This window comes from Petromyzon marinus, chromosome 55, assembly GCF_048934315.1.
Source record: "Petromyzon marinus isolate PM22_M1 ecotype Great Lakes invasive population chromosome 55, UKy_Petmar_22M1.pri1.0, whole genome shotgun sequence".
NCBI classification, from domain to species: Eukaryota; Metazoa; Chordata; class Hyperoartia; order Petromyzontiformes; family Petromyzontidae; genus Petromyzon; species Petromyzon marinus.
The window spans coordinates 4121126-4147858 of record NC_133721.1 but is presented as its reverse complement, the minus strand read 5'-3'; the positions used below and the strand labels follow the sequence as shown (position 1 = coordinate 4147858).

Below are 26733 nucleotides of genomic sequence, written 5' to 3'. Positions count from 1 at the left end.
TTAATAGCAAAACAACTTTGAACGCTAATTATCTGTAGTAACAATTTCATCATGGATTGTGAAAGAGTTTTGAAAAAAAATACGTGTAATAAAATTTTTGTACCCTCCATACTTTTAAAAGTGACAATAATAATAAAAAAAAACATTATGCCAAATAGAATTGAATGCCCATCACACAGGTAAACTTGTTGTGGGTATAGCTCCATGGAGTCGAAATGCCACAATGTCTGCAATCTAAGGAAGTCCATTCTCATGCACAGTTATGAGTTAACAGCTGAACTTAACGGAGAGCAATACCCACCCTCAGGGTCATTGATTATTCCACAGAACGTATCCGATTCATACAGGTTCTTGTCATTCTCATCACATGGAGGTATTTCCCCGGTATCATCTTGGCAACTGTCAACAAACACATGCGCAGGTTAACCTCACCGAGGTTGAAAGAGAAAATATCACTTGAAACATAATCACAGTCGTCATTACCATCATCATCATGAAGATAACTCACTGTAGCCCAAACAGCTGACACAAATACAGCATCAGTGGCACAACAGTCAGATCTAATTTAAGCATGGGGCCCATGTTTGGCACTTCTTGTCTATCTCGAGCTCGAATGGCTGTCAATACCAATGCCTTCCATGTGTATTATCCAGAGGCTTTTGCAATGGCACTGTTGTAATTATCAGATGCGCATGGAAATAGTTGAGAAGAACGGATCCTCACTCATCATCAGAACTGTTGAACACTCTCCAGCTGTTTCCCAGCTCGCTGGATGAGGCCGCTGCTGACCCATCCGGCTTCAGATTGTCATCTGAGCCATCTCCATTAAAGTTCCCTGTAAGACAACACAAGTCGTTCCATTACTGTATTTGCAAGCTAGATGGTTTACATGCAAAACATCACTTTTTAATGGAATGCCTATTAACGATTGCATTTTAGTTGGAATGTATGGCTGATAATGCTCTATGGTTGACAATGAAGGCCGCTGTGTTTGGCAATTAATACGTGAAAAATGGACAGGTAGCTGACATTTTTTCTCTTATGGAATTGCTCCCCACAACAGAAGTACATTTTTCCATTCGACATCAGTGCTTTTATGCTACCACTGCAGTCACGTTGCTCTCTCTTAGTCACCATATGTGGTTTCCTTACTTGGCTAACTCCTCATCTGTGCTGCGAACAGCTGCCTCTCCAGGCTGTTATGTTGTACTTGCTCATCTGTGCTGTCGACATACAGTGAGGGAAAAAAGTATTTGATCCCTTGCTGATTTTGTACGTTTGCCCACTGACGAAGAAATAATCAGTCTATAATTTTAATGGTAGGTTTATTTGAACAGTGAGACAGAATAACAACAAAATTCAGAAAAACGCATGTCAAAAATGTTATAAATTGATTGGCATTTAATGAGGGAAATAAGTATTTGACCCCTCTGCAAAACATGACTTAGCACTTGGTGACAAAACACTTGTTGGCAATCACAGAGGTCAGACGTTTCTTGTAGTTGGCCACCAGGTTTGCACACATCTCAAGAGGGATTTTGTCCCACTCCTCTTTGCAGATCTTCTCTAAGTCATTAAGGTTTCGAGGCTGACGTTTGGCAACTCGAACCTTCAGCTCCCTCCAAAGATTTTCTATGGGATTAAGGTCTGGAGACTGGCTAGGCCACTCCAGGACCTTATTGTGCTTCTTCTTGAGCCACTCCTTTGTTGCCTTGGCCGTGTGTTTTGGGTCATTGTCATGCTGGAATACCCATCCACGACCCATTTTCAATGCCCTGGCTGAGGGAAGGAGGTTCTCACCCAAGATTTGACGGTACATGTCCCCGTCCATCGTCCCTTTGATGCGGTGAAGTTGTCCTTTCCCCTTAGCAAAAAAACACCCCCAAAGCAAAATGTTTCCACCTCCATGTTTGACGGTGGGGATGGAGTTCTTTGGGTCATAGGCAGCATTCCTCCTCCTCCAAACATGGTGAGTTGAGTTGATGCCAAAGAGCTCCATTTTGGTCTCATATGACCACAACACTTTCACCCAGTTGTCCTCTGAATCATTCAGATGTTCATTGGCAAACTTCAGATGGGCATGTATATGTGCTTTCTTGAGCAGGGGGACCTTGCGGGCGCTGCAGGATTTCAGTCCTTCACGGCGTAGTGTGTTACCAATTGTTTTCTTGGTGACTATGGTCCCAGCTGCCTTGAGATCATTGACAAGATCCTCCCGTGTAGTTCTGGGCTGATTCCTCACCGTTCTCATGATCATAGCAACTGCACAAGGTGAGATCTTGCATGGAGCCCCAGTCGAGGGAGATTGACAGTTATTTTGTGTTTCTTCCATTTGCGAATAATCGCACCAACTGTTGTCATCTTCTCACCAAGCTGCTTGGCAATGGTCTTGTAGCCCATTCGAGCCTTGTGTAGGTCTACAATCTTGTCCCTGACATCCTTGGAGAGCTCTTTGGTCTTGGCCATGGTGGAGAGTTTGGAATCTGATTGATTGCTTCTGTGGATAGGTGTCTTTTATACAGGAAACAAGCTGAGATTAGGAGCACTCCCTTTAAAAGTGTGCTCCTAATCTCAGCTTTCTGATTGAGAGGGGGTCAAATACTTATTTCCCTCATTAAAATGCAAATCAATTTATAACATTTTTGACATGCGTTTTTCTGGATTTTTTTTATTGTTATTTTGTCTCTCACTGTTCAAATAAACCTACCATTAAAATTATAGACTGATTATTTCTTCGTCAGTGGGCAAACGTACAAAATCAGCAGAGGATCAAATACTTTTTTCTCTCACTGTACATGCATTCGTCCATTCGCCTGGCTTATAAAAGGCCCTGTTCATACTCTCCTTACTGTAACTCCCGTATCAAAAACAATTACCTTGACATTTTTGTATATGCTACATTGTCCAGTCAGCTGCTTATTGTGTTATTCTCCCAGGAGATCAACTCACCGCAGATGCCGCACAGTTGCCCCGCGTATTCTCCAGGCACGACTATCTCCACATGGTGGTTCCCATCAAACCGAACAACCAGATTGAAATCGGTCTCGAGCACAACGTAGGATCCACTCAGTTGGATGTACACCCCGGACATGAAGAATGGTGGAGTCACACGCAGCCCATCCACCTGTAAACAAAACAAAGAGCATTTTATGTAGAGACCTCGCAGGAGGATCAATAATGCACAGTGCATTATCGTAAACTAAATATCTTTTTTGAATAAGTAGGAATATTTTATCCACTATTCTTAGTAAACATCGACATATATCCATCGAGATATTATGGCAAAAACATCGCTTGAATATTCACGTATTTTACGTCTTTCGTTAGAAGGTCAATTCCTAACTCCCCAATAAAATTTCCAAACATCAAGTTATACATATATATTCGTTTATTCACACACAAGTGAGAAAAATGAGATGACACGCCACGCTGCGTACATCATTTCAACAATACAAGATACAAACATATAGGGGAAAAAAGCGAAGGTAGCATCTTTCAAGCATCAGGTGACACCGTGGATATTGTTAAATGCGGAGTAAAACTTGTTTACAATGGAAGTCGCTTTAGGACAATACAATGAATAAATCACGATGAGGAGCAATATGGTTATTGAGCTATCACTGCATGAGAGAGTGTTGTGCCTTGTGGTGATGGCTCCTGAATGGCACGCACCGGCTCTGTGCAAGTAACAATTAAAGGATGAAGTGAAACCCTCACCAGCACCCGGCGTCCTTTGGCCAAGGTGAACCTGTGGCCGTAGACATCCACGTGGACCTCCTTGACGTAAGACACGGCCGTGCTGCCGCCCCGGAACTCATTTGTTGTCTCCACGTTGAAGTGGGGCAGGGTGGAGCTCTGGTTGCACGGGATTGCTGCCGTGTAGGTGCACTCGCCCATGAAGTGGTGCGTCGTCTTGTCGAAAGTTATGTAGTGAGGGTCTCCAGTGATCACGCAGTCGCCAGGTGCTGAATAAAGAGAAAAGGATTGTTTTCGACTTAACCGGAAATTATTTTTGAGACATTTTTGCCTTTGGCATGTAAATATGAAGCTTTGAAAAAAGTATGCACCTGTGAATATCCATGTATTTTTATAATCAGAGTTAAAGTGTATAACTTCTTAAACGAGTGGGTGGTGCTCATCGCCATTTAACGCTTCGAAGTCAGCTTCACATTGTACATACACAATACAGGAAATAATTTACAAGAAATTTTGTCAATCCATTCATGAATGAAAGTCTCCCCACACCATGTCGATCATGCGGAGTTTCTGTTTATTAAACTTAACTACGCTGGTCACTGGGGGTTGGTGAAGTGTGAGCCCAGGATTGGTTTAAATATGAGCTGCCACTGAAGTTAGTCATGGGCAGGAATTTAACTAAGGTCACTGGGTCCAAATTTAAATGTGATAGTCACTGCACCATGTCATCCCCTTGCAGTGTGTGGGATGTGTTAGCGTAGTGTTTGATGTGTTAGTGTAGTGCGATGTATTTAGTTAACATGCTCATGATGCAACTTTCTTACGTTTTGGCGGGGTTGTTGGTGGCACTGTTGGCCCTGTTTCGACGCCAATGAACAAAAGAACAGATTAGTACCAAGTACATCTGACAAAACAAAATTCGATTTTATAAAGTGTCTGCCTGCTCCAATGCTGCTAAAAGACAAAAACTATTTCTAAAAGGAAGAATCTCAGAGGTAACGCAGAGGTCTAGAGCAGAGTGTTCCAGATCTGACGACCAAGGACCGAAAAAGCCCGAGCTCTAAAGAGTTGTTGATGACAAGGTGACCTACAGAGAGACACGGTGTGAAACATGAATATGAAGAGCGCAACTACGATGGAACTTTTGAAAAAAGCAGAATTCGCAAACTGCAGTGAGTGGTTCACCTGAGCCATGGCAGCCCAGGATGCCGTCCTCCACACCGCAGGTCTCATCGTCCTCACAGACCCAGGCCCCACAGTTCACATTGCCAGGATTGACACAGATGCAGCGCTGGCTGCAGTCCTGTGACTCAAACCAGCTCTCCCCGATCTGAGACACACAACACGCACGCGTTACCTCCATTGCACTCTCTAATGCAGACCACACTGTCACAAAGCTCTCGTGGAGCAGTGCGATGAAGAGTGGTGAAAAAATCTCCATGCTTGACACGGTGATTTACACAGCATGGAGATGCCTTCATTACAAAAAAATATATTTTAATACATATATATTTTGTATAATTCGGATTAGAGCCATATACCTGAACCCATTGCCTGTTTACAGTCGGTTAAATGGGTTGCTTTAAGATTTCAGGAATTTGCAACAAAAAGATACCTGTACTCATCAATGCTTGGGAACGAGAAGAAATGGTGAAACAATACGTTTGTTATGGTGTATTAAAATTTACAAATAAAAGCTGTAATAAAAAGACGTTAAATGAGATTAAATGCAGATGACAAATAAAAAATGCAAACATCTCATGTTGGTTCTTCGTTGCTGTGTGTGCCACTGTCCCAAATGAATTTGAGATCTCAGTAATAAGTAAGATTCTCACTTACATTTTCATTCAGGAATATTACTGGGCCGTCACTTCAGTGATGCTGTATTATAAAATATGGGAGTGACGGTGCAGTGGCATCACCAGAACACTTATAACTTAAAAAAAAACATTTCAACATTAAGGACACTTCAACTTGTTGGGCAGTACAGAACACAGGAATATAATAGGAATCTACATGCGCAGAACTGTTTGTTTTTTGTTTGTAATTTTGCTAGGCTCACCGGATGGTAATGGCCATTGTTATCCAGGCAACCGCACTGATCTGTAGGGACACACTTGTCCCCAGAGAGGACAAAGCCGTCGTCACAGACACAGCCCTCTGCACATTGCTGGTTGCAGCCAGCTGGGGGATTTGCGTTGCTGCAGGTGGCCGGGCACGGTGGGGCACAGCTCTCATAGTGGCTGCCCGGTTCACACGGGAATGCTGTGGGTGTCACACACAACAATAATCTTGAATAATCTTTGATTTTCAATGGTGCTTAAATACTTCAGAAACTCAAAAACCTTTAGTCACATGTTATCTCAAACATTTAAAGGCGGTTTTACACGTAGGCTTTTGTGATCGATATCATCCATAATACAGATTTTTTGGGGGGTTAGATCACGTAAATATTCAAAGGCGGCTGGATATTGGCAGCTAACTCTGGGCAGCACAAGGTGACTGAGCACCAGCTTGTCATCGGAATTAGTCTGCCAGTAAGAGCAATGTTGTTATTTGTAATCCAGATCGAGTAATTGGCAGATGATTTTGCACATTTAGCAAATTTCAATAACACCATCACACAAAAGCCTACTTTGTTTAAAATGTCAGGGAATCTGTAGCGTTCAATGTAAAGCAGATGGTGAGTATTTATGGATAATACACCCGCACTATTAACAATGTGTCTGCCATGGAATGCAAAACCCTAGTTAGGTTTGAATTTAACTTATCATATTAAAATTGCATGGTGTATCTGGCCTCTATAGATTAGCAGATTTACGATCACATGTCCATCAAATCACAATCAAATTTCATGGCTGGGCAATCAGTGTGGCGGTGACATCACATCGGCTGGTGCACTCACGGCAGAAGGTGTTGTTCCTCCACGTGACGATGACCCCAGCTTGGGCGCACTGGTCAGCGTAGGCCTGCAGGGCTTGGCACAGCGAGCCGTGGTCCCCACCCGTGGCACACAGGTCGAACACGCAGTTGTCGAAGAAGATTTGTGGAGGCAGCACCGCGTGGCACTCTTTGAAAGCTCCTGATCGAAGCGAGAAATACGATGTCAATCTGAGCGGCATCGACACATCACTCCTCTTGATGCAGCAGCGGTGAAATGGTTTGTGCACTGTGCTCCCATTAATAGCAAAACAACTTTGAACGCTAATTATCTGTGGTAACAATTTCATCATGGATCGTGAAAGAGTTTTGAAAAAAAATACGTGTAATAAAATTTTTGTAGCCTCCATACTTTTTAAAGTGACAATAATAATTAAAAAAACATTATGCCAAATAGAATTGAATGCCCATCACACAGGTAAACTTGTTGTGGGTATAGCTCCATGGAGTCGAAATGCCACAATGTCTGCAATCTAAGGAAGTCCATTCTCATGCACAGTTATGAGTTAACAGCTGAACTTAACGGAGAGCAATACCCACCCTCAGGGTCAGTGATTATTCCACAGAACGTATCCGATTCATACAGGTTCTTGTCATTCTCATCACATGGAGGTATTTCCCCGGTATCATCTTGGCAACTGTCAACAAACACACGCGCAGGTTAACCTCACCGAGTTTGAAAGAGAAAACATCACTTGGAACATAATCAGTCGTCAATACCATCATCATCGTGAAGATAACTCACTGTAGCCCAAACAGCTGACACAAATACAGCATCAGTGGCACAACAGTCAGATCTAATGTAAGCATGGGGCCCATGTTTGGCACTTCTTGTCTATCTCGAGCTCGAATGGCTGTCAATACCAATGCCTTTCATGTGTATTATCCAGAGGCTTTTGCAATGGCACTGTTGTAATTATCAGACGCGCATGGAAATAGTTGAGAAGAACGGATCCTCACTCATCATCAGAACTGTTGAACACTCTCCAGCTGTTTCCCAGCTCGCTTGATGAGGCCGCTGCTGACCCATCCGGCTTCAGATTGTCATCTGAGCCATCTCCATTAAAGTTCCCTGTAAGACAACACAAGTCGTTCCATTACTGTATTTTCAAGATAGATAGTTTACATGCAAAACATCACTTTTTAATGGAATGCCTATTAACGATTGTATTTTAGTTGGAATGTATGGCTGATAATGCTCTATGGTTGACAATGAAGCCCGCTGTGTTTGGCAATTAATACGTGCAAAATGGACAGATAGCTGACATTTTTTTCTCTTATGGAATTGCTCCCTCACTGTTCAAATAAACCTACCATTAAAATTATAGACTGATCATTTCTTTGTAAGTGGGCAAACGTACAAAATCAGCAGAGGCTCAAATACTTTTTTTCCCTCACTGTACATGCATTCGTCCATTCGCCTGGCTCATAAAAGGCCCTGTTCATACTCTCCTTACTGTAACTCCCATGTCAACAAAAATTACCTTTACATTTTTTTATATTCTACATTGTCCAGTCAGCTGCTAATTGTGTTATTCTCCCAGGAGATCAACTCACCGCAGATGCCGCACAGTTGCCCTGCGTATTCTCCAGGCACGACTATCTCCACATGGTGGTTCCCATCAAACCGAACAACCAGATTGAAATCGGTCTCGAGCACAACGTAGGATCCACTCAGTTGGATGTACACCCCGGACATGAAGAATGGTGGAGTCACACGCAGCCCATCCACCTGTAAACAAAACACAGAGCAATTTATGTAGAGACCTCGCAGGAGGATCAATAATGCACAGTGCATTATCGTAAACTAAATATCTTTTTTGAATAATTAGGAGTATTTTATCCACTATTCTTAGTAAACATCGACATATATCCATCGAGATATTATGGCAAAAACATCGCTTGAATATTCACGTATTTTACGTCTTTCTTTAGAAGGTCAATTCCTAACTCCCCAATAAAATTTCTAAACATCAAGTTATACATATATATTATATTATTCACACACAAGTGAGAAAAATGAGACGACACGCCACGCTGCGTACATCATTTCAACAATACAAGATACAAACATATAGGGGAAAAAGCGAAGGTAGCATCTTTCAAGCATCAGGTGACACCGTGGACATTGTTAAATGCGGAGTAAAACTTGTTTACAATGGAAGTCGCTTTAGGACAATACAATGAATAAATCACGATGAGGAGCAATATGGTTATTGAGATATCACTGCATGAGAGAGTGTTGTGCCTTGTGGTGATGGCTCCTGGATGGCACGCACCGGCTCTGTGCAAGTAACAATTAAAGGATGAACTGAAACCCTCACCAGCACCCGGCGTCCTTTGGCCAAGGTGAACCTGTGGCCGTAGACATCCACGTGGACCTCCTTGACGTAAGACACGGCCGTGCTGCCGCCCCGGAACTCATTTGTTGTCTCCACGTTGAAGTGGGGCGGCAGGGTGGAGCTCTGGTTGCATGGGATGGCTGCCGTGTAGGTGCACTCGCCCATGAAGTGGTGCGTCGTCTTGTCGAACGTGATGTAGTGAGGGTCTCCAGTGATCACGCAGTCGCCAGGTGCTGAATAAAGAGAAAAGGATTGTTTTCGACTTAACCGGAAATTATTTTTGAGACATTTTTGCCTTTGGCATGTAAATATGAAGCTTTGAAAAAAGTATGCACCTGTGAATATCCATGTATTTTTATAATCAGAGTTAAAGTGTATAACTTCTTAAACGAGTGGGTGGTGCTCATCGCCATTTAACGCTTCGAAGTCAGCTTCACATTGTACATACACAATACAGGAAATAATTTACAAGAAATTTTGTCAATCCATTCATGAATGAAAGTCTCCCCACACCATGTCGATCATGCGGAGTTTCTGTTTATTAAACTTAACTACGCTGGTCACTGGGGGTTGGTGAAGTGTGAGCCCAGGATTGGTTTAAATATGAGCTGCCACTGAAGTTAGTCATGGGCAGGAATTTAACTAAGGTCACTGGGTCCAAATTTAAATGTGATAGTCACTGCACCATGTCATCCCCTTGCAGTGTGTGGGATGTGTTAGCGTAGTGTTTGATGTGTTAGTGTAGTGCGATGTATTTAGTTAACATGCTCATGATGCAACTTTCTTACGTTTTGGCGGGGTTGTTGGTGGCACTGTTGGCCCTGTTTCGACGCCAATGAAAAAAAGAACATATTAGTACCAAGTGCATCTGACAAAACAAAATTAGATTTTATAAAGTGTGTGTCTGCCTGCTCCAATGCTGCTAACGGACAAAAACTATTTCTAAAAGGAAGAATCTCAGAGGTCACGTGGAGGTTCTAGGGCAGAGTGTTGCAGATCTGACGACCAAGGACCGAACAAGCCCGCGCTCTAAAGATTTGTTGATGACAACGTGGCCTACAGAGAGACACGGTGTGAAACATGAATATGAAGGGCGCAACTACGATGGAACTTTTGAAAAAAGCAGAATCCACAAACTGCAGTGAGTGGTTCACCTGAGCCATGGCAGCCCAGGATGCCGTCCTCCACACCGCAGGTCTCGTCGTCCTCACAGACCCAGGCCTCACAGTTCACATTGCCAGGATTGACACAGATGCAGCGCTGGCTGCAGTCCTGTGACTCAAACCAGCTCTCCCCGATCTGAGACACACAACACGCACGCGTTACCTCCATTGCACTCTCTAATGCAGACCACACTGTCACAAAGCTCTCGTGGAGCAGTGCGATGAAGAGTGGTGAAACAATCTCCATGCTTGACACGGTGATTTACACAGCATGGAGATGCCTTAATTACAAAAAAATATATTTTAATACATATATATTTTGTATAATTCGGATTAGAGCCATATACCTGAACCCATTGCCTGTTTACAGTCAGTTAAATGGGTTGATTTAAGATTTCAGGAATTTGCAACAAAAAGATACCTGTACTCATCAATGCTTGGGAACGAGGAGAAATGGTGAAACAATACGTTTGTTATGGCGTATTAAAATTTACAAATAAAAGCTGTAATAAAAAGACGTTAAATGAGATTAAATACAGATGACAAATAAAAAATGCAAACATCTCATATCGGTTCTTCGTTGCTGTGTGTGCCACTGTCCCAAATGAATTTGAGATCTCAGTAATAAGTAAGATTCTCACTTACATTTTCAGTCAGGAATATTACTGGGCTGTCACTTCAGTGATGCTGTATTATTAAATATGGGAGTGACGGTGCAGTGGCATCACCAGAACACTTAGAACTTTTAAAAAAATGTCATCATTAAGGACACTTCAACTTGTTGGGCAGTACAGAAGACAGGAATATAATAGGAATCTACATGCGCAGAACTGTTTCTTTTTGTTTGTAATTTTGCATAGCTCACCGGATGGTAATGGCCATTGTTATCCAGGCAACCGCACTGATCTGTAGGGACACACTTGTCCCCAGAGAGGACAAAGCCGTCGTCACAGACACAGCCCTCTGCACATTGCTGGTTGCAGCCAGCTGGGGGATTTGCGTTGCTGCAGGTGGCCGGGCACGGTGGGGCACAGCTCTCATAGTGGCTGCCCGGTTCACACGGGAATGCTGTGGGTGCCACACACAACAATAATCTTGAATAATCTTAGATTTCCAATGGTGCTTAAATACTTCAGAAACTCAAAAACCTTTAGTCACATGTTATCTCAAACATTTAAAGGCGGTTTTACACGTAGGCTTTTGTGATCAATATCATCCTTAATACAGATTTCTTTTTGGGTTAGATCGCGTAAATATTCAAAGGCGGCTGGATATTAGCAGCTGACTCTGGGCAGCACAAGGTGACTGAGCACCAGCTTGTCATCGGAATTAGTCTGCCAGTAAGAGCAATGTTGTTATTTGTAATCCAGATCGAGTAATTGGCAGACGATTTTCCACATTTAGCAAATTTCAATAACACCATCACACAAAAGCCTACTTTGTTTAAAATGTCAGGGAATCTGTAGCGTCCAATGTAAAGCAGATGGTGAGTATTTATGGATAATACACCCGCACTATTAACAATGCGTCTGCCATGCAGTGGACAACCCTAGATAGGTTTGAATTTGACTTATCATATTCAAATTGCATGGTGTATCTGGCCTCTATAGATTAGCAGATTTACCATCACATGACCATCAAATCACAATCAAATTTCATGGCTGGGCAATCAGTGTGGCGGACACATCACATCGGCTGGTGCACTCACGGCAGAAGGTGTTGTTCCTCCACGTTACGATGACCCCAGCTTGGGCGCACTGGTCGGCGTAGGCCTGCAGGGCTTGGCACAACGAGCCGTGGTCCCCACCCGTGGCACACAGGTCGAACACGCAGTTGTCGAAGAAGATTTGTGGAGGCAGCACCGCGTGGCACTCTTTGAAAGCTCCTGATCGAAGCGAGAAATACGATGTCAATCTTAGCGGCATCGACACATCACTCCTCTTGATGCAGCAGCGGTGAAATGGTTTGTGCACTGTGCTCCCATTAATAGCAAAACAACTTTGAACGCTAATTATCTGTAGTAACAATTTCATCATGGATCGCGAAAGAGTTTTGAAAAAATAATACGTGTAATAAAAATTTTGTAGCCTCCATACTTTTTAAAGTGACAATAATAATTTTAAAAAATGTATGCCAACTAGAATTGAATGCGCATCACACAGGTAAACTTGTTGTGGGTATAGCTCCATGGAGTGGAAATGCCATAATGTCTGCAATCTAAGGAAGTCCATTCTCATGCACAGTTATGATTTAACAGCTGAACGTAACGGAGAGCAATACCCACCCTCAGGGTCAGTGATTATTCCACAGAACGTATCCGATTCATACAGGTTCTTGTCATTCTCATCACATGGAGGTATTTCCCCGGTATCATCTTGGCAACTGTCAACAAACACACGCGCAGGTTAACCTCACCGAGGTTGAAAGAGAAAATATCACTTGAAACATAATCACAGTCGTCATTACCATCATCATCATGAAGACAACTCACTGTAGCCCAAACAGCTGACACAAATACACCATCAGTGGCACAACAGTCAGATCTAATTTAAGCATGGGGCCCATGTTTGGCACTTCTTGTCTATCTCGAGCTCGAATGGCTGTCAATACCAATGCCTTCCATGTGTATTATCCAGAGGCTTTTGCAATGGCACTGTTGTAATTATCAGACGCGCATGGAAATAGTTGAGAAGAATGGATCCTCACTCATCATCAGAACTGTTGAACACTCTCCAGCTGTTTCCCAGCTCGCTTGATGAGGCCGCTGCTGACCCATCCGGCTTCAGATTGTCATCTGAGCCATCTCCATTAAAGTTCCCTGTAAGACAACACAAGTCGTTCCATTACTGTATTTTCAAGCTAGATAGTTTACATGCAAAACATCACTTTTCAATGGAATGCCCATTAACGATTGTATTTTAGTTGGAATGTATGGCTGATAATGCTGTATGGTTGACAATGAAGCCCGCTGTGTTTGGCAATTAATACGTGCAAAATGGACAGGTAGCTGACATTTTTTTCTCTTATGGAATTGCTCCCTCACTGTTCAAATAAACCTACCATTAAAATTATAGACTGATCATTTCTTTGTCAGTGGGCAAACGTACAAAATCAGCAGAGGCTCAAATACTTTTTTTCCCTCACTGTACATGCATTCGTCCATTCGCCTGGCTCATAAAAGGCCCTGTTCATACTCTCCTTACTGTAACTCCCGTGTCAACAAAAATTACCTTTACATTTTTTTATATTCTACATTGTCCAGTCAGCTGCTTATTGTGTTATTCTCCCAGGAGATCAACTCACCGCAGATGCCGCACAGTTGCCCCGCGTATTCTCCAGGCACGACTATCTCCACATGGTGGTTCCCATCAAACCGAACAACCAGATTGAAATCGGTCTCGAGCACAACGTAGGATCCACTCAGTTGGATGTACACCCCGGACATGAAGAATGGTGGAGTCACACGCAGCCCATCCACCTGTAAACAAAACACAGAGCATTTTATGTAGCGACCTCGCAGGAGGATCAATAATGCACAGTGCATTATCGTAAACTAAATATCTTTTTTGAATAATTAGGAATATTTTATCCACTATTCTTAGTCAACATCGACATATATCCGTCGAGATATTATGGAAAAAACATCGCTTGAATATTCACGTATTTTACGTCTTTCTTTAGAAGGTCAATTCCTAACTCCCCAATAAAATTTCCAAACATCAAGTTATACATATATATTCGTTTATTCACACACAAGTGAGATAAATGAGACGACACGCCACGCTGCGTACATCATTTCAACAATACAAGATACAAACATATAGGGGAAAAAGCGAAGGTAGCATCTTTCAAGCATCAGGTGACACCGTGGACATTGTTAAATGCGGAGTAAAACTTGTTTACAATGGAAGTCGCTTTAGGACAATACAATGAATAAATCACGATGAGGAGCAATATGGTTATTAAGATATCACTGCATGAGAGAGTGTTGTGCCTTGTGGTGATGGCTCCTGGATGGCACGCACCGGCTCTGTGCAAGTAACAATTAAAGGATGAACTGAAACCCTCACCAGCACCCGGCGTCCTTTGGCCAAGGTGAACCTGTGGCCGTAGACATCCACGTGGACCTCCTTGACGTAAGACACGGCCGTGCTGCCGCCCCGGAACTCATTTGTTGTCTCCACGTTGAAGTGGGGCAGCAGGGTGGAGCTCTGGTTGCACGGAATGGCTGCCGTGTAGGTGCACTCGCCCATGAAGTGGTGCGTCGTCTTGTCGAAAGTTATGTAGTGAGGGTCTCCAGTGATCACGCAGTCGCCAGGTGCTGAATAAAGAGAAAAGGATTGTTTTCGACTTAACCGGAAATTATTTTTGAGACATTTTTGCCTTTGGCATGTAAATATGAAGCTTTGAAAAAAGTATGCACCTGTGAATATCCATGTATATTTATAATCAGAGTTAAAGTGTATAACTTCTTAAACGAGTGGGTGGTGCTCATCGCCATTTAACGCTTCGAAGTCAGCTTCATATTGTAAATACACAATACAGGAAATAATTTACAAGACATTTTGTCAATCCATTCATGAATGAAAGTCTCCCCACACCATGTCGATCATGCGGAGTTTTTTTTTATTAAACTTAACTACGCTGGTCACTGGGTGTTGGTGAAGTGTGGGCCCAGGATTGGTTCAAATATGAGTTGCCATTGAAGTTAGTCATGGGCAGGAATTTAACTAAGGTCACTGGGTCCAAATTTAAATGTGATAGTCACTGCACCATGTCATCCCCTTGCAGTGTGTGGGATGTGTTAGCGTAGTGTTTGATGTGTTAGTGTAGTGCGATGTATTTAGTTAACATGCTCATGATGCAACTTTCTTACGTTTTGGCGGGGTTGTTGGTGGCACTGTTGGCCCTGTTTCGACGCCAATGAAAAAAAGAACATATTAGTACCAAGTGCATCTGACAAAACAAAATTAGATTTTATAAAGTGTGTGTCTGCCTGCTCCAATGCTGCTAACGGACAAAAACTATTTCTAAAAGGAAGAATCTCAGAGGTCACGTGGAGGTTCTAGGGCAGAGTGTTGCAGATCTGACGACCAAGGACCGAACAAGCCCGCGCTCTAAAGATTTGTTGATGACAACGTGGCCTACAGAGAGACACGGTGTGAAACATGAATATGAAGGGCGCAATTACGATGGAACTTTTGAAAAAAGCAGAATCCACAAACTGCAGTGAGTGGTTCACCTGAGCCATGGCAGCCCAGGATGCCGTCCTCCACACCGCAGGTCTCGTCGTCCTCACAGACCCAGGCCTCACAGTTCACATTGCCAGGATTGACACAGATGCAGCGCTGGCTGCAGTCCTGTGACTCAAACCAGCTCTCCCCGATCTGAGACACGCAACACGCACGCGTTACCTCCATTGCACTCTCTAATGCAGACCACACTGTCACAAAGCTCTCGTGGAGCAGTGCGATGAAGAGTGGTGAAACAATCTCCATGCTTGACACGGTGATTTACACAGCATGGAGATGCCTTCATTACAAAAAAATATATTTTTATACATATATTTTGTATAATTCGGATTAGAGCCATATACCTGAACCCATTGCCTGTTTACAGTCAGTTAAATGGGTTGATTTAAGATTTCAGGAATTTGCAACAAAAAGATACCTGTACTCATCAATGCTTGGGAACGAGGAGAAATGGTGAAACAATACGTTTGTTATGGCGTATTAAAATTTACAAATAAAAGCTGTAATAAAAAGACGTTAAATGAGATTAAATACAGATGACAAATAAAAAATGCAAACATCTCATATTGGTTCTTCGTTGCTGTGTGTGCCACTGTCCCAAATGAATTTGAGATCTCAGTAATAAGTAAGATTCTCACTTACATTTTCAGTCAGGAATATTACTGGGCCGTCACTTCATTGATGCTGTATTATTAAATATGGGAGTGACGGTGCAGTGGCATCACCAGAACACTTATAACTTAAAAAAAAATTTCATCATTAAGGACACTTCAACTTGTTGGGCAGTACAGAACACAGGAATATAATAGGAATCTACATGCGCAGAACTGTTGTTTTTTGTTTGTAATTTTGCTTAGCTCACCGGATGGTAATGGCCATTGTTATCCAGGCAACCGCACTGATCTGTAGGGACACACTTGTCCCCAGAGAGGACAAAGCCGTCGTCACAGACACAGCCCTCTGCACATTGCTGGTTGCAGCCAGCTGGGGGATTTGCGTTGCTGCAGGTGGCCGGGCACGGTGGGGCACAGCTCTCATAGTGGCTGCCCGGTTCACACGGGAATGCTGTGGGTGTCACACACAACAATAATCTTGAATAATCTTTGATTTCCAATGGTGCGTAAATACTTCAGAAACTCAAAACACCTTCAGTTACATGTTATCTCAAACATTTGGAGGGGACCGGATATTGGCAGCTGTCTCTGTGCAGCACAAAGTGACTGAGCACCAGCCAATCATGGGAATTAGTCTCCCAGTAAGGGGCAATGTTGTTATGTGTAATCCAGATTGAGTATTTGGCAGCTAATTTTACAAAGTTGCCAAGTTTGGACCACGACATCAGCACACAACGGCCTACTCTGTTTAATGTCAGATAATCTGTAGCATTCAATGTAAAGTGAACCGTGTATGGTTAATACACCCGCACTATTAACAATGCGTCTAATGCAATGGACAGCCATAGTTAGGATTGCATTTCACTTATATTAAAACTGAATCGTTTATTTAGGCCACCATAGATTAGCATACTTACAATGACATGTCCATCAAATTACATCACAATCAAATTTCATGGCTGGGCAATCAGTGTGGCGGTGACATCACAGCAGGCGGTGCACTCACGGCAGAAGGTGTTGTTCCTCCACGTGACGATGACCCCAGCTTGGGCGCACTGGTCAGCGTAGGCCTGCAGGGCCTGGCACAGCGAGTCGTGGTCCCCACCCGTGGCACACAGGTCGAACACGCAGTTGTCGAAGAAGACTTGTGGAGGCAGCACCGCGTGGCACTCTTTGAAAGCTCCTGATGGAAGCGAGAAATACGATCTCAGTGTTAGCGGTATTGGCACATCACTCCTCTTTAACACAAGTTGCTTTTACGAATAACGAACTATTACCGTATTCTTTGGTTCTTTCAGTAAAGTGGCGTAGGTAGAAAAAATAATAGATCACAACGTTTCGATCGCAACAACAAGCTCACATGTCCTTTGGATTGCACTCTCATGCTCACATGTCCTTTGGATTGCACTCTCATGCTCACATGTCCTTTGGATTGCACTCTCATGCTCACATGTCCTTTGGATTGCACTCTCATGCTCACATGCCCTTTGGATTGCACTCTCATGCTCACATGTCCTTTGGATTGCACTCTCATGCTCACATGTCCTTTGGATTGCACTCTCATGCTCACATGTCCTTTGGATTGCACTCTCATGCTCACATGTCCTTTGGATTGCACTCTCATGCTCACATGTCCTTTGGATTGCACTCTCATGCTCACAGGCCTTTTGGATTGCACTCTCATGCTCACATGTCCTTTGGATTGCACTCTCATGCTCACATGTCCTTTGGATTGCACTCTCATGCTCACATGCCCTTTGGATTGCACTCTCATGCTCACATGCCCTTTGGATTGCACTCTCATGCTCACATGTCCTTTGGATTGCACTCTCATGCTCACATGTCCTTTGGATTGCACTCTCATGCATATCCTTTGGATTGCACTCTCATGCTCACATGTCCTTTGGATTGCACTCTCATGCTCACATGCCCTTTGGATTGCACTCTCGTGCTAACATGTCCTTTGGATTGCACTCTCATGCTCACATGTCCTTTGGATTGCACTCTCATGCTCACAGGCCTTTTGGATTGCACTCTCATGCTCACATGTCCTTTGGATTGCACTCTCATGCTCACATGTCTTTTGGATTGCACTCTCATGCTCACATGCCCTTTGGATTGCACTCTCATGCTCACATGCCCTTTGGATTGCACTCTCATGGTCACATGTCCTTTGGATTGCACTCTCATGCTCACATGTCCTTTGGATTGCACTCTCATGCACACATGTCCTTTGGATTACACTCTCATGCACACATTCCCTACAGTCCATCTCTCACAATCGCTGGCCCCACCCTCTTTCCCAATGCGCCAACCCCCACTCCCTCCCCCCCCCTCGGGTCAATATAATGCCTCGTCCACAGCAGCCCGATTCTCTCACCTGAAGACGGTCGCTTGTTGCGATCGAAACGTCGTGATCTATTATTTTTTATACCTACGTGACTTTACCGAAATAACCAAAGAGTATAGATTCCTGCAGTCACGAAAGCTTCAAATCAAGATTATTACCGTATTCCATTATTTGATGAAGCAGCGGTGCAATGGTTTGTGCACTGTGCAATACTTACCCTCAGGGTCAGTGATTATTCCACAGAACGTATCCGATTCATACAGGTTCTTGTCATTCTCATCACATGGAGGTATTTCCCCGGTATCATCTTGGCAACTGTCAACAAACACACGCGCAGGTTAACCTCACCAAGTTTGAAAGGGAAAACATCACTTGGAACATAATCAGTCGTCAATACCATCATCATCATGAAGATAACTCACTGTAGCCCAAACAGCTGACACAAATACAGCATCAGTGGCACAACAGTCAGATCTAATGTAAGCATGGGGCCCATGTTTGGCACTTCTTGTCTATCTCGAGCTCGAATGGCTGTCAATACCAATGCCTTCCATGTGTATTACCCAGAAGTTTTTTGCAATGGCACTATTATAATTAGTGGGCATGCATGGAGATAATTGACAAGAACGGATCCTCACTCATCATCAGAACTGTTGAACACTCTCCAGCTGTTTCCCAGCTCGCTTGATGAGGCTGCTGCTGACCCATCCGGCTTCAGATTGTCATCTGAGCCATCTCCATTAAAGTTCCCTGTAAAACAACACAAATCGTTCCATTAGTAGTTGCAATTCAGATGGTTTATGTGAAAAACGGCACTTGCTCGATGAAATGCCTATTTAACTTTTCCATTTTTGTTAGAATTCGTGGCTGATAATGCTCAATGGTCCTTGCTGCAGCTCATCCATGGCTGATATCTTTGCATATTCTGTCAACTGCAATCACATTAAGATTTTATGAATTCTACAGTGTTAAGTCATTTGCTTATTGTGTCACTTCTCTCAGCAGATCAACTCACCGCAGATGCCGCACAGTTCCCCCGTGTATTCTCCAGGCACGACTATCTCCACATGGTGGTTCCCATCAAACCGAACAACCAGATTGAAATCGGTCTCGAGCACAACGTAGGATCCACTCAGTTGGATGTACACCCCCGAAATGAAGAACGGAGGAGTCAAACGCAGCCCATCCACCTGCACAACAGAGGTGACACAATTGACACAGTCGAGATGATATTCTACCGCAATTACATTTAAATGCGTGACGTGAGGACATAGGACACGTCGTCACCGCATCATCTGCAAGCGTCACGTTCATTGTGTGTGTGACGTCACAGCCTTGGGTTTTACAGTGCAGCAACAAACTGGCACCTGCTGAGTGGGACCGGCGAGCTTGGTGGGACTCGGTCCTGCAATGAAGAAACAAGAGGTACTGTGCAAGCGCAGAGCTCACCAGCACCCGGCGCCCTTGGCCCAAGGTGATTCTGTGGCCGTAGACCTCCACGTGGACCTCTTTAACGTAAGACACGGCCGTGTTGCCGCCACGGTGCTCGTTTGTCGTCTCCACGTTGAAGTGGGGCAGGTTGGAGCTCTGGTTGCACGGGATGGATGCGGTGTAGGTGCACGTGCCCATGAAGTCGTGGGCGACCCCGTCAAATGTCCAGTAATGAGGGTCTCCACAAATGCTGCAGTGTCCTGGTTCTGAAAGTTACGAACATCATTGCAAAATACAAGTGACGGTTGTAAATGTTACCAGCACGTACATATATGCTGGTAATTGGCAGCAGGCTTTGCTGGCTTTCCATCAGCTTTAACATCACACTTTTCCAAAAAGTATATTAACATGTAATTGATTACAATATGACACCAATTTGGATTCAGCACCTTTAAAAGCTCTAGATAAGACTTCCATGAGAAAAAATAAATAGTTAAATATAGCGACTTGACACTGGAAACCAGTACAGCACAAGGCCTCAAACCGATGAGGCGTTTAGGTTCTCCCTGACGAACCGCACACTCCACTGCAAATTCTCACTTGGAGGTGGTGGCGTAGGTGGTGGCGTTGGTGTCGGCGTTGTTGGAGCTTCAGTTCATGAAATAAAGACAATGGGACGGTACTTGTCAACCAACGTACCCAACATTTATTCATAAGAGCACTCTTTTATCTGCTGTGTTATGTACAGTGTTTCATCAATATTCATGCTGCAATGATGAAACATAATGTAATAAGAGTCCACTTTTAACGCGCTCAAATTTCACGACCGTGCATTAAAAGTTCGAGCGCGACTCAGGAAGCTTGGAGCTTCGCTCGGAGATCCCCAGAAAGCTCAAGAAGCTCGCCAAAAATGTGTGTCTACAGGCGCTTAGTGAAGGTGGAAGGAGACTGGATCCTGCTGCGTATGTGAAGAGGGGTAGAGTTACAGATGCAGGGAACTGCTGCACAGTGAGCAGTGACGCTCGGTCTGACAGGAGGCCATGCAAAGAGCACGGTGACAGAGGACCGCAACCTTTTGCTTGAATCGTGTGGAGCGAGCACGGTGATTTTTAGCAAAGCAGAAAAATCTGTGCCACCATGCCCGATGCCGAGGGCAGGGCACGGCAGATCGTTTCGTAGTATTTGTAATTTGTTGATGCTCTTGGCGGATGCCCAAGTAAGTAGAGGGCATTGCAGCAATTGTGATGGGAACCTATGATACAGCAGGCGAGGGTGTTATCTGCGGCAATTGAGGGCATGGGACGGATGTGCCGAAGAGGTGTGAGATGGCAATTGCATGCTTTGGTTACGTTGTGCACAGTATGCAGTTGTAGTGAACTGCTAAGGCCACTTTAAGCAAGGCCATTTGGAGAGCACACCATAAGAGCCTTTTGTCAATCGTGAGCCTGCAGTGCCATGGTAGAACTAATCCTACTGTGTGAGCAAACACATCTCCAATACAGGGCATAAGCATGCTCATTCACAGGGAAATTGCCAGTTTATAATGGTATGAGTAGCGTCTGAAAATTTAACAATTTAACTTTACACAACCACACAAGATATGGCTGTAATTGGGGTTTTCGGAGTAGAGTGACATCTTTTGCATCGTGATTAATCTATGTATGTTGAACTTTTCCACCGTATGTCGCCAACCGTGCTAATCGCAGGTGCGGGGGAAATGCAGGTGAAACATTCCCTCGCATTTGTAGAGGTGGTCCGTGTGTGCATCGATGACCAAACGAGTGCAGAAACAAATACAAGGCACACGTTTAGATAGGAAATCATTTTTCTACATTACCAACAGTCATGTACCAAAAGATGAGGCATCACAAATACAGCTACAAATATGTATCTAGAGACACGCAACCAATGTGTCCTGTGCTGTAATCCTGGAATTTAATCTAGAATGCACATGTAAATTAGGACGGTTTTATATACTGCCACTACGACAACCTCATATTTACCTGAAGGCTCACAGACTGAGATGCAGACGCTGTCCACGGCAATATCGCTCTCAGGTGTCTCTCCACGCACTCCTTCGATGGCAAACTGCACAAAGATACAAAGCAATGTCACGTATTATTAGTGCATGTCTGACGTGAGCATTTTAATAATCGTGTTGTTTGTTGGAGTGGGACCACTCGCATATATGCGACGCTTTGGTGGGAACATCAAGGGACCAGTGCCGGGCGATTCCCACTGCGACTGGTCCCAATCGCGATGCGGCTCTTTGATGGAATACGATGCCCAATGGGATCATCAATTGCATTGCGAAATTATGGTATTTCCTAGGCTTCTAACAATTGCCCACAGTAACTATACGAATATTTACAATTTTTGGTCGCGCTTTGATTACAATAATGAATGACTCTATATATACACACACATTAGCATATCGGTTATACAAATATAATTAATATTTTCTGTGGGGAATATCAAGAGCATGGAATCTGGTGGTGATTCTCTGAACAACTGCTAGGCTGTCAAAGAGTTCCCATTCAACTCCACGGCAATTGTCCTGTCTCCATTCGAATAGCCCAAGAATCACCTCCTTCATTTAAAGTAGAAGCAGGAATCAGCAATTTAATTAATGGGGATTCTCGAACTGTGCAGCCCAGGAAGTGTCCACAGAATTCCAATTCATATGATTGGAACTCGCAGGAACACAAACGCATATTTAATGCACGAACCAAGGTAATATAATTTTTAAATATATGAAGTGGGTTAATACCCATGGACTAAAAAAAATCTAAGTTGCATCATGATTTGTTTCATCAACTGATACGATTGGCACTTAGTTGAGATGTATGACACGAGATCTCTTGAAATGCACACAACTCATTAATAACGCAACGTTCTTTTCAAAAGTGTTCAGTTTCATGAAATGTAAACATAAAGAAATAATAAAACGTGCGTGCATCATTTGTATGTATGCATGTTGAACTACGTATCCAACTGTGCTAATCGGAGGTGCAGGGGAAGGACAACAAACTAAACACAAAAAACAGAAACCATTTACACGGTTTATGAAAGTGTAAACACTTTAAATTAATTGCACAATTTTTTAAGTAATCAGGGGTTTGCACAACGTTTGATTTAATTCAGCTGTATTCAACCCAAAGTGTTCAACCCCAGCCCACGCTTGATTTGAATAAAGGGTAGTGGAGTGTTCAAATGAATAGCCATGCACACAATGGGGAATCGTAAACAATTAAAAATGCATTCTAATTGTTGAGACCCTCCCCCCCACCTCATTAATTGGTATTAAAAATCTGCACCTCACCAAATACAACTGCACACCTTTCAAATCTAAGCCACACACACATATATAATCGGCAGTGATTCAAATACAGTAGACACACATACAGAACTACACTGCATGTAAGGGATTCTCTTACTTGAACATTTCCGGACTCAGGGAACATGACTCGAGCTAAAATCCACTGTTCTCCCTGGTTTCCATGAACAGTCCACACGGGTTGTCCATTGACGGCTGCGGTCAGTGTGGGTGATACAGAAGGTTTGTTACACGGCTGGAAGCGGAGCATAGGGGTGTGCAACTGACACACAAATACACAAAGTTACATGGAGATAAAACCATCATCCCCATTAAAACCACCGTCTCCATTAAAAACATCATCCCAATTAAAAACATCATCCCAATTAAAAACATCATCCCAATTAAAAACATCATCCCAATTAAAACCATCTCCATTAATACCATCTTCCCCATTAAAACCATCATCCCCATTAAAATCATCATCTCAATTAAAACCATCATCCCCATTCAAACCATCATCACCATTCAAACTATTGTCTTTTTAAAAAAACCCATCCTTAAGAAAAACCATCATAGTAATGGAAAAAAGGTGTGAAAATGCACCACCATACTCATGTATACATTCCCAGATTCGCATTGGCTGACATGTACACTGAAGTGTTCAAGACAGCGGTGTGATATCGTCTGTGCATACATATGTACTTGCAGTAGTGTGTAGAGCAACATTTAATATTTACAATACGAATGATAATTTTATCTAAAGACGTATACATTATATTAGATACTACCGTTTCATCTGGACACAACGCCTACTACATCTTGGCTTTAAAGCAACCCTTAGTTGGCAATATGGCCTTTCATCCAAATTGAAATGAAAACAAGTGCATATCTTCAATTACATCATGACAGATTAACTACTAGCAAAGCCTGACAGCTGTAATGGAGATAACAGCCTCTGTACCTTTGTTGATGTAAACGTTGATGGCCATGGTCTCTGCTGACCCATACAGGAAGTAGTGGAAGCTCAGGACGAGGCACCCAGAGGAGCGGAGAGCCGGACTCTCCAGCAGCAGCGCCGTTCCAGGGTTGCTGTACTCAGAGTCCAGCAGCAGGTAATTCCCAACTACACACAGCACAGTTAACATAGTTGTCCACACACACACACTGCTGTATTCACTATCACAGTGATCCACACACACACACTGTTGTATTCACTAACACAGTGATCCACACACACACACACTGCTGTATTCACTAACACAGTGATCCACACACACACTGCTGTATTCACTAACACAGTGATACACACACACACTGCTGTATTCACTAACACAGTGATCCACACACACACACACTGCTGTATTCACTAACACAGTGATCCACACACACACTACTGTATTCACTATCACAGTGATCCACACACACACTGCTGTATTCACTAACACAGTGATCCACACACACACACTGCTGTATTCACTAACACAGTGATCCACACACACTACTGTATTCACTAACACAGTGATCCACACACTGCTGTATTCACTAACATAGTGATCCACACACACTACTGTATTCACTAACACAGTGATCCACACACACTACTGTATTCACTAACACAGTGATACACACACACACTGCTGTATTCACTAACACAGTGATACACACACACTGCTGTATTCACTAACACAGTGATCCACACACACACACTGCTGTATTCACTAACACAGTGATCCACACACACACACTACTCTATTCACTATCACAGTGATCCACACACACACTGTTGTATTCACTAACACAGTGATCCACACACACACACACTGCTGTATTCACTAACACAGTGATCCACACACACTACTGTATTCACTAACACAGTGATCCACACACTGCTGTATTCACTAACACAGTGATCCACACACACTACTGTATTCACTAACACAGTGATCCACACACACTGCTGTGTTCACTAACACAGTGATCCACACACACTACTGTATTCACTAACACAGTGATCCACACACACTGCTGTATTCACTAACACAGTGATCCACACACTGCTGTATTCACTAACACAGTGATCCACACACACACTGCTGTATTCACTAACACAGTGATCCACACACACTACTGTATTCACTAACACAGTGATCCACACACACTGCTGTATTCACTAACACAGTGATCCACACACACTGCTGTATTCACTAGCACAGTGATCGAGACACTGCTGTATTCACTAACACAGTGATCGAGACACATTGTACTGTGGGTTTCAAGGCCAGGAGCTCCAGTGGAGGCTGTGGGTGATGCGAGGCTGTAAGATACTCACAGCCAGGCCGAGAGAAGTCATCGTCAGGGCCAGTGTTCTCAGTGTTTGTGGGACCGTTCCAATGCTCCCAGCCCACGTCCCCTCCGCTGTTCTCCCAGCCGCAGAAGTCCCCCATCTCATCAAAATCGCATCCCCTCACACACTCTGTGGGGTGAAAACATGAATAAATACATTTTAATACGTGGGTAAATTACTGCACATTTAAATTACACACAAGATACAAGCAGAATATATTTTCTGCATTTCATGGTGAGTCGTAAGTTAGTAACTTATCAATGCATGGCTATAGTGCAGAATTTATATGCCACTGGAATTTAATATCATTCAGTCACAGCTCTGTTGGGCCAGAAAATTGTTGTAGTGCCACTTCTAGGGTGCGATTCATGAACTGGGCAGAGTTTCCAGCAGCGCACAGTTCTTCATTCAGTGCAATGGAGTATAAATTTGAGCCTGCTCAGTGTTTGCTAACCAGCCACAGTTTAGGGGAGGAGCAAGAGGAATCCGCCACAGCATCATGACATGCGATGGTACAATCCCCACTCAGCCACCAAATCGGGATCCAACACGCACTGCGTTGTTAATCCCGCTACTTGAGCTCGATTCCCGTTCACGACAAACATCAGTGACGAATGTCTGAACCAGTTAGAGCTTCTCTAAATCTACTGCTGGATCAGAACCTTCCCACACCGCGTGGGTTGTGAGGGATTTTTCTTTACCATACTTCGCCACCCAGGTCAGCGTGGATTGAAGGTTGCCATAGGGCCCGATAGCCCTATTGCAACCTGTCTGTGCGTGGGAGTCACCCATCCAAGCGCCATCCAGGCTCAAGCCTGCTTAGCAGGCGAGGTTTGATGAGCTCGGAAGCTTTCTGGGTGTTTTGGTCGCTTACCCACAACCTAAACTTACGGCTCAAACGACCAATCAGTCGCACTAATTTATCACGTAGGCTTTCGCGACCAATATCATCCATAATAGAGGTTTTACGCGATCTAACCCAAAAAAATCTCATGACGCACTAATTTATGTTTGTGGTCCTGAACCTGAAATTCCACTTTCCTCTGGCAGGGACCAGTTGTTCCATAGGACAATCACTGGGGACTTCTCACCAAGTAGGGGTCCTACAGCAGTACTCTAGAGGGATGATGGAGATGGCGTACTGTACTTTCTGATTGGGATTTTAACTCCCAATCTGACAATGAGACCCTCAACTGAACCTAAAATCTATTTCATGGTGTGAATGTTTAATAATTAATGAATGTCTAATGATAAGACAGAATTCATTTAATCTTACCAAAAC

At 43.6% G+C, this 26733-nt stretch overlaps 1 protein-coding gene across 1 annotated transcript; it reads right to left on the bottom strand.

Annotated features, from left to right (window-relative positions):
• Positions 1-98: 98 nt before the first annotated feature.
• On the bottom strand, positions 99-26733 carry LOC116954615 (zonadhesin-like). Its single transcript, XM_076052245.1, has 33 exons — positions 25437-26733; positions 24069-24230; positions 23226-23320; positions 21792-21876; positions 20389-20436; positions 19807-20054; positions 19373-19547; positions 18996-19107; positions 18575-18672; positions 17014-17190; positions 16256-16458; positions 15384-15528; positions 15018-15050; positions 14212-14462; positions 13445-13619; positions 12848-12959; positions 12426-12523; positions 11850-12026; positions 11007-11209; positions 10133-10277; positions 9767-9799; positions 8961-9211; positions 8194-8368; positions 7597-7708; positions 7177-7274; positions 6602-6778; positions 5759-5961; positions 4882-5026; positions 4521-4553; positions 3718-3965; positions 2950-3124; positions 724-835; positions 99-399 (listed from the first exon to the last, which is right to left on the bottom strand). The coding sequence occupies exons 1-33, from the start codon at positions 25549-25551 to the stop codon at positions 261-263; spliced, it is 4758 nt and encodes a 1585-aa protein (XP_075908360.1). The 5' UTR covers positions 25552-26733; the 3' UTR covers positions 99-260.

Coding starts and splice junctions, on each gene's coding strand:
- LOC116954615 (XM_076052245.1), bottom strand. CDS start 25,551: ATGGGGGACTTCTGCGGCTGGGAGAACAGCGGAGGGGACGTGGGCTGG. Junction 14,463..15,017: donor ACCAACAACCCCGCCAAAAC/GTAAGAAAGTTG, acceptor CTCTTTATTCAG/CACCTGGCGACTGCGTGATC. Junction 4,554..4,881: donor CCTGGGCTGCCATGGCTCAG/GTGAACCACTCA, acceptor GCGTCGAAACAG/GGCCAACAGTGCCACCAACA.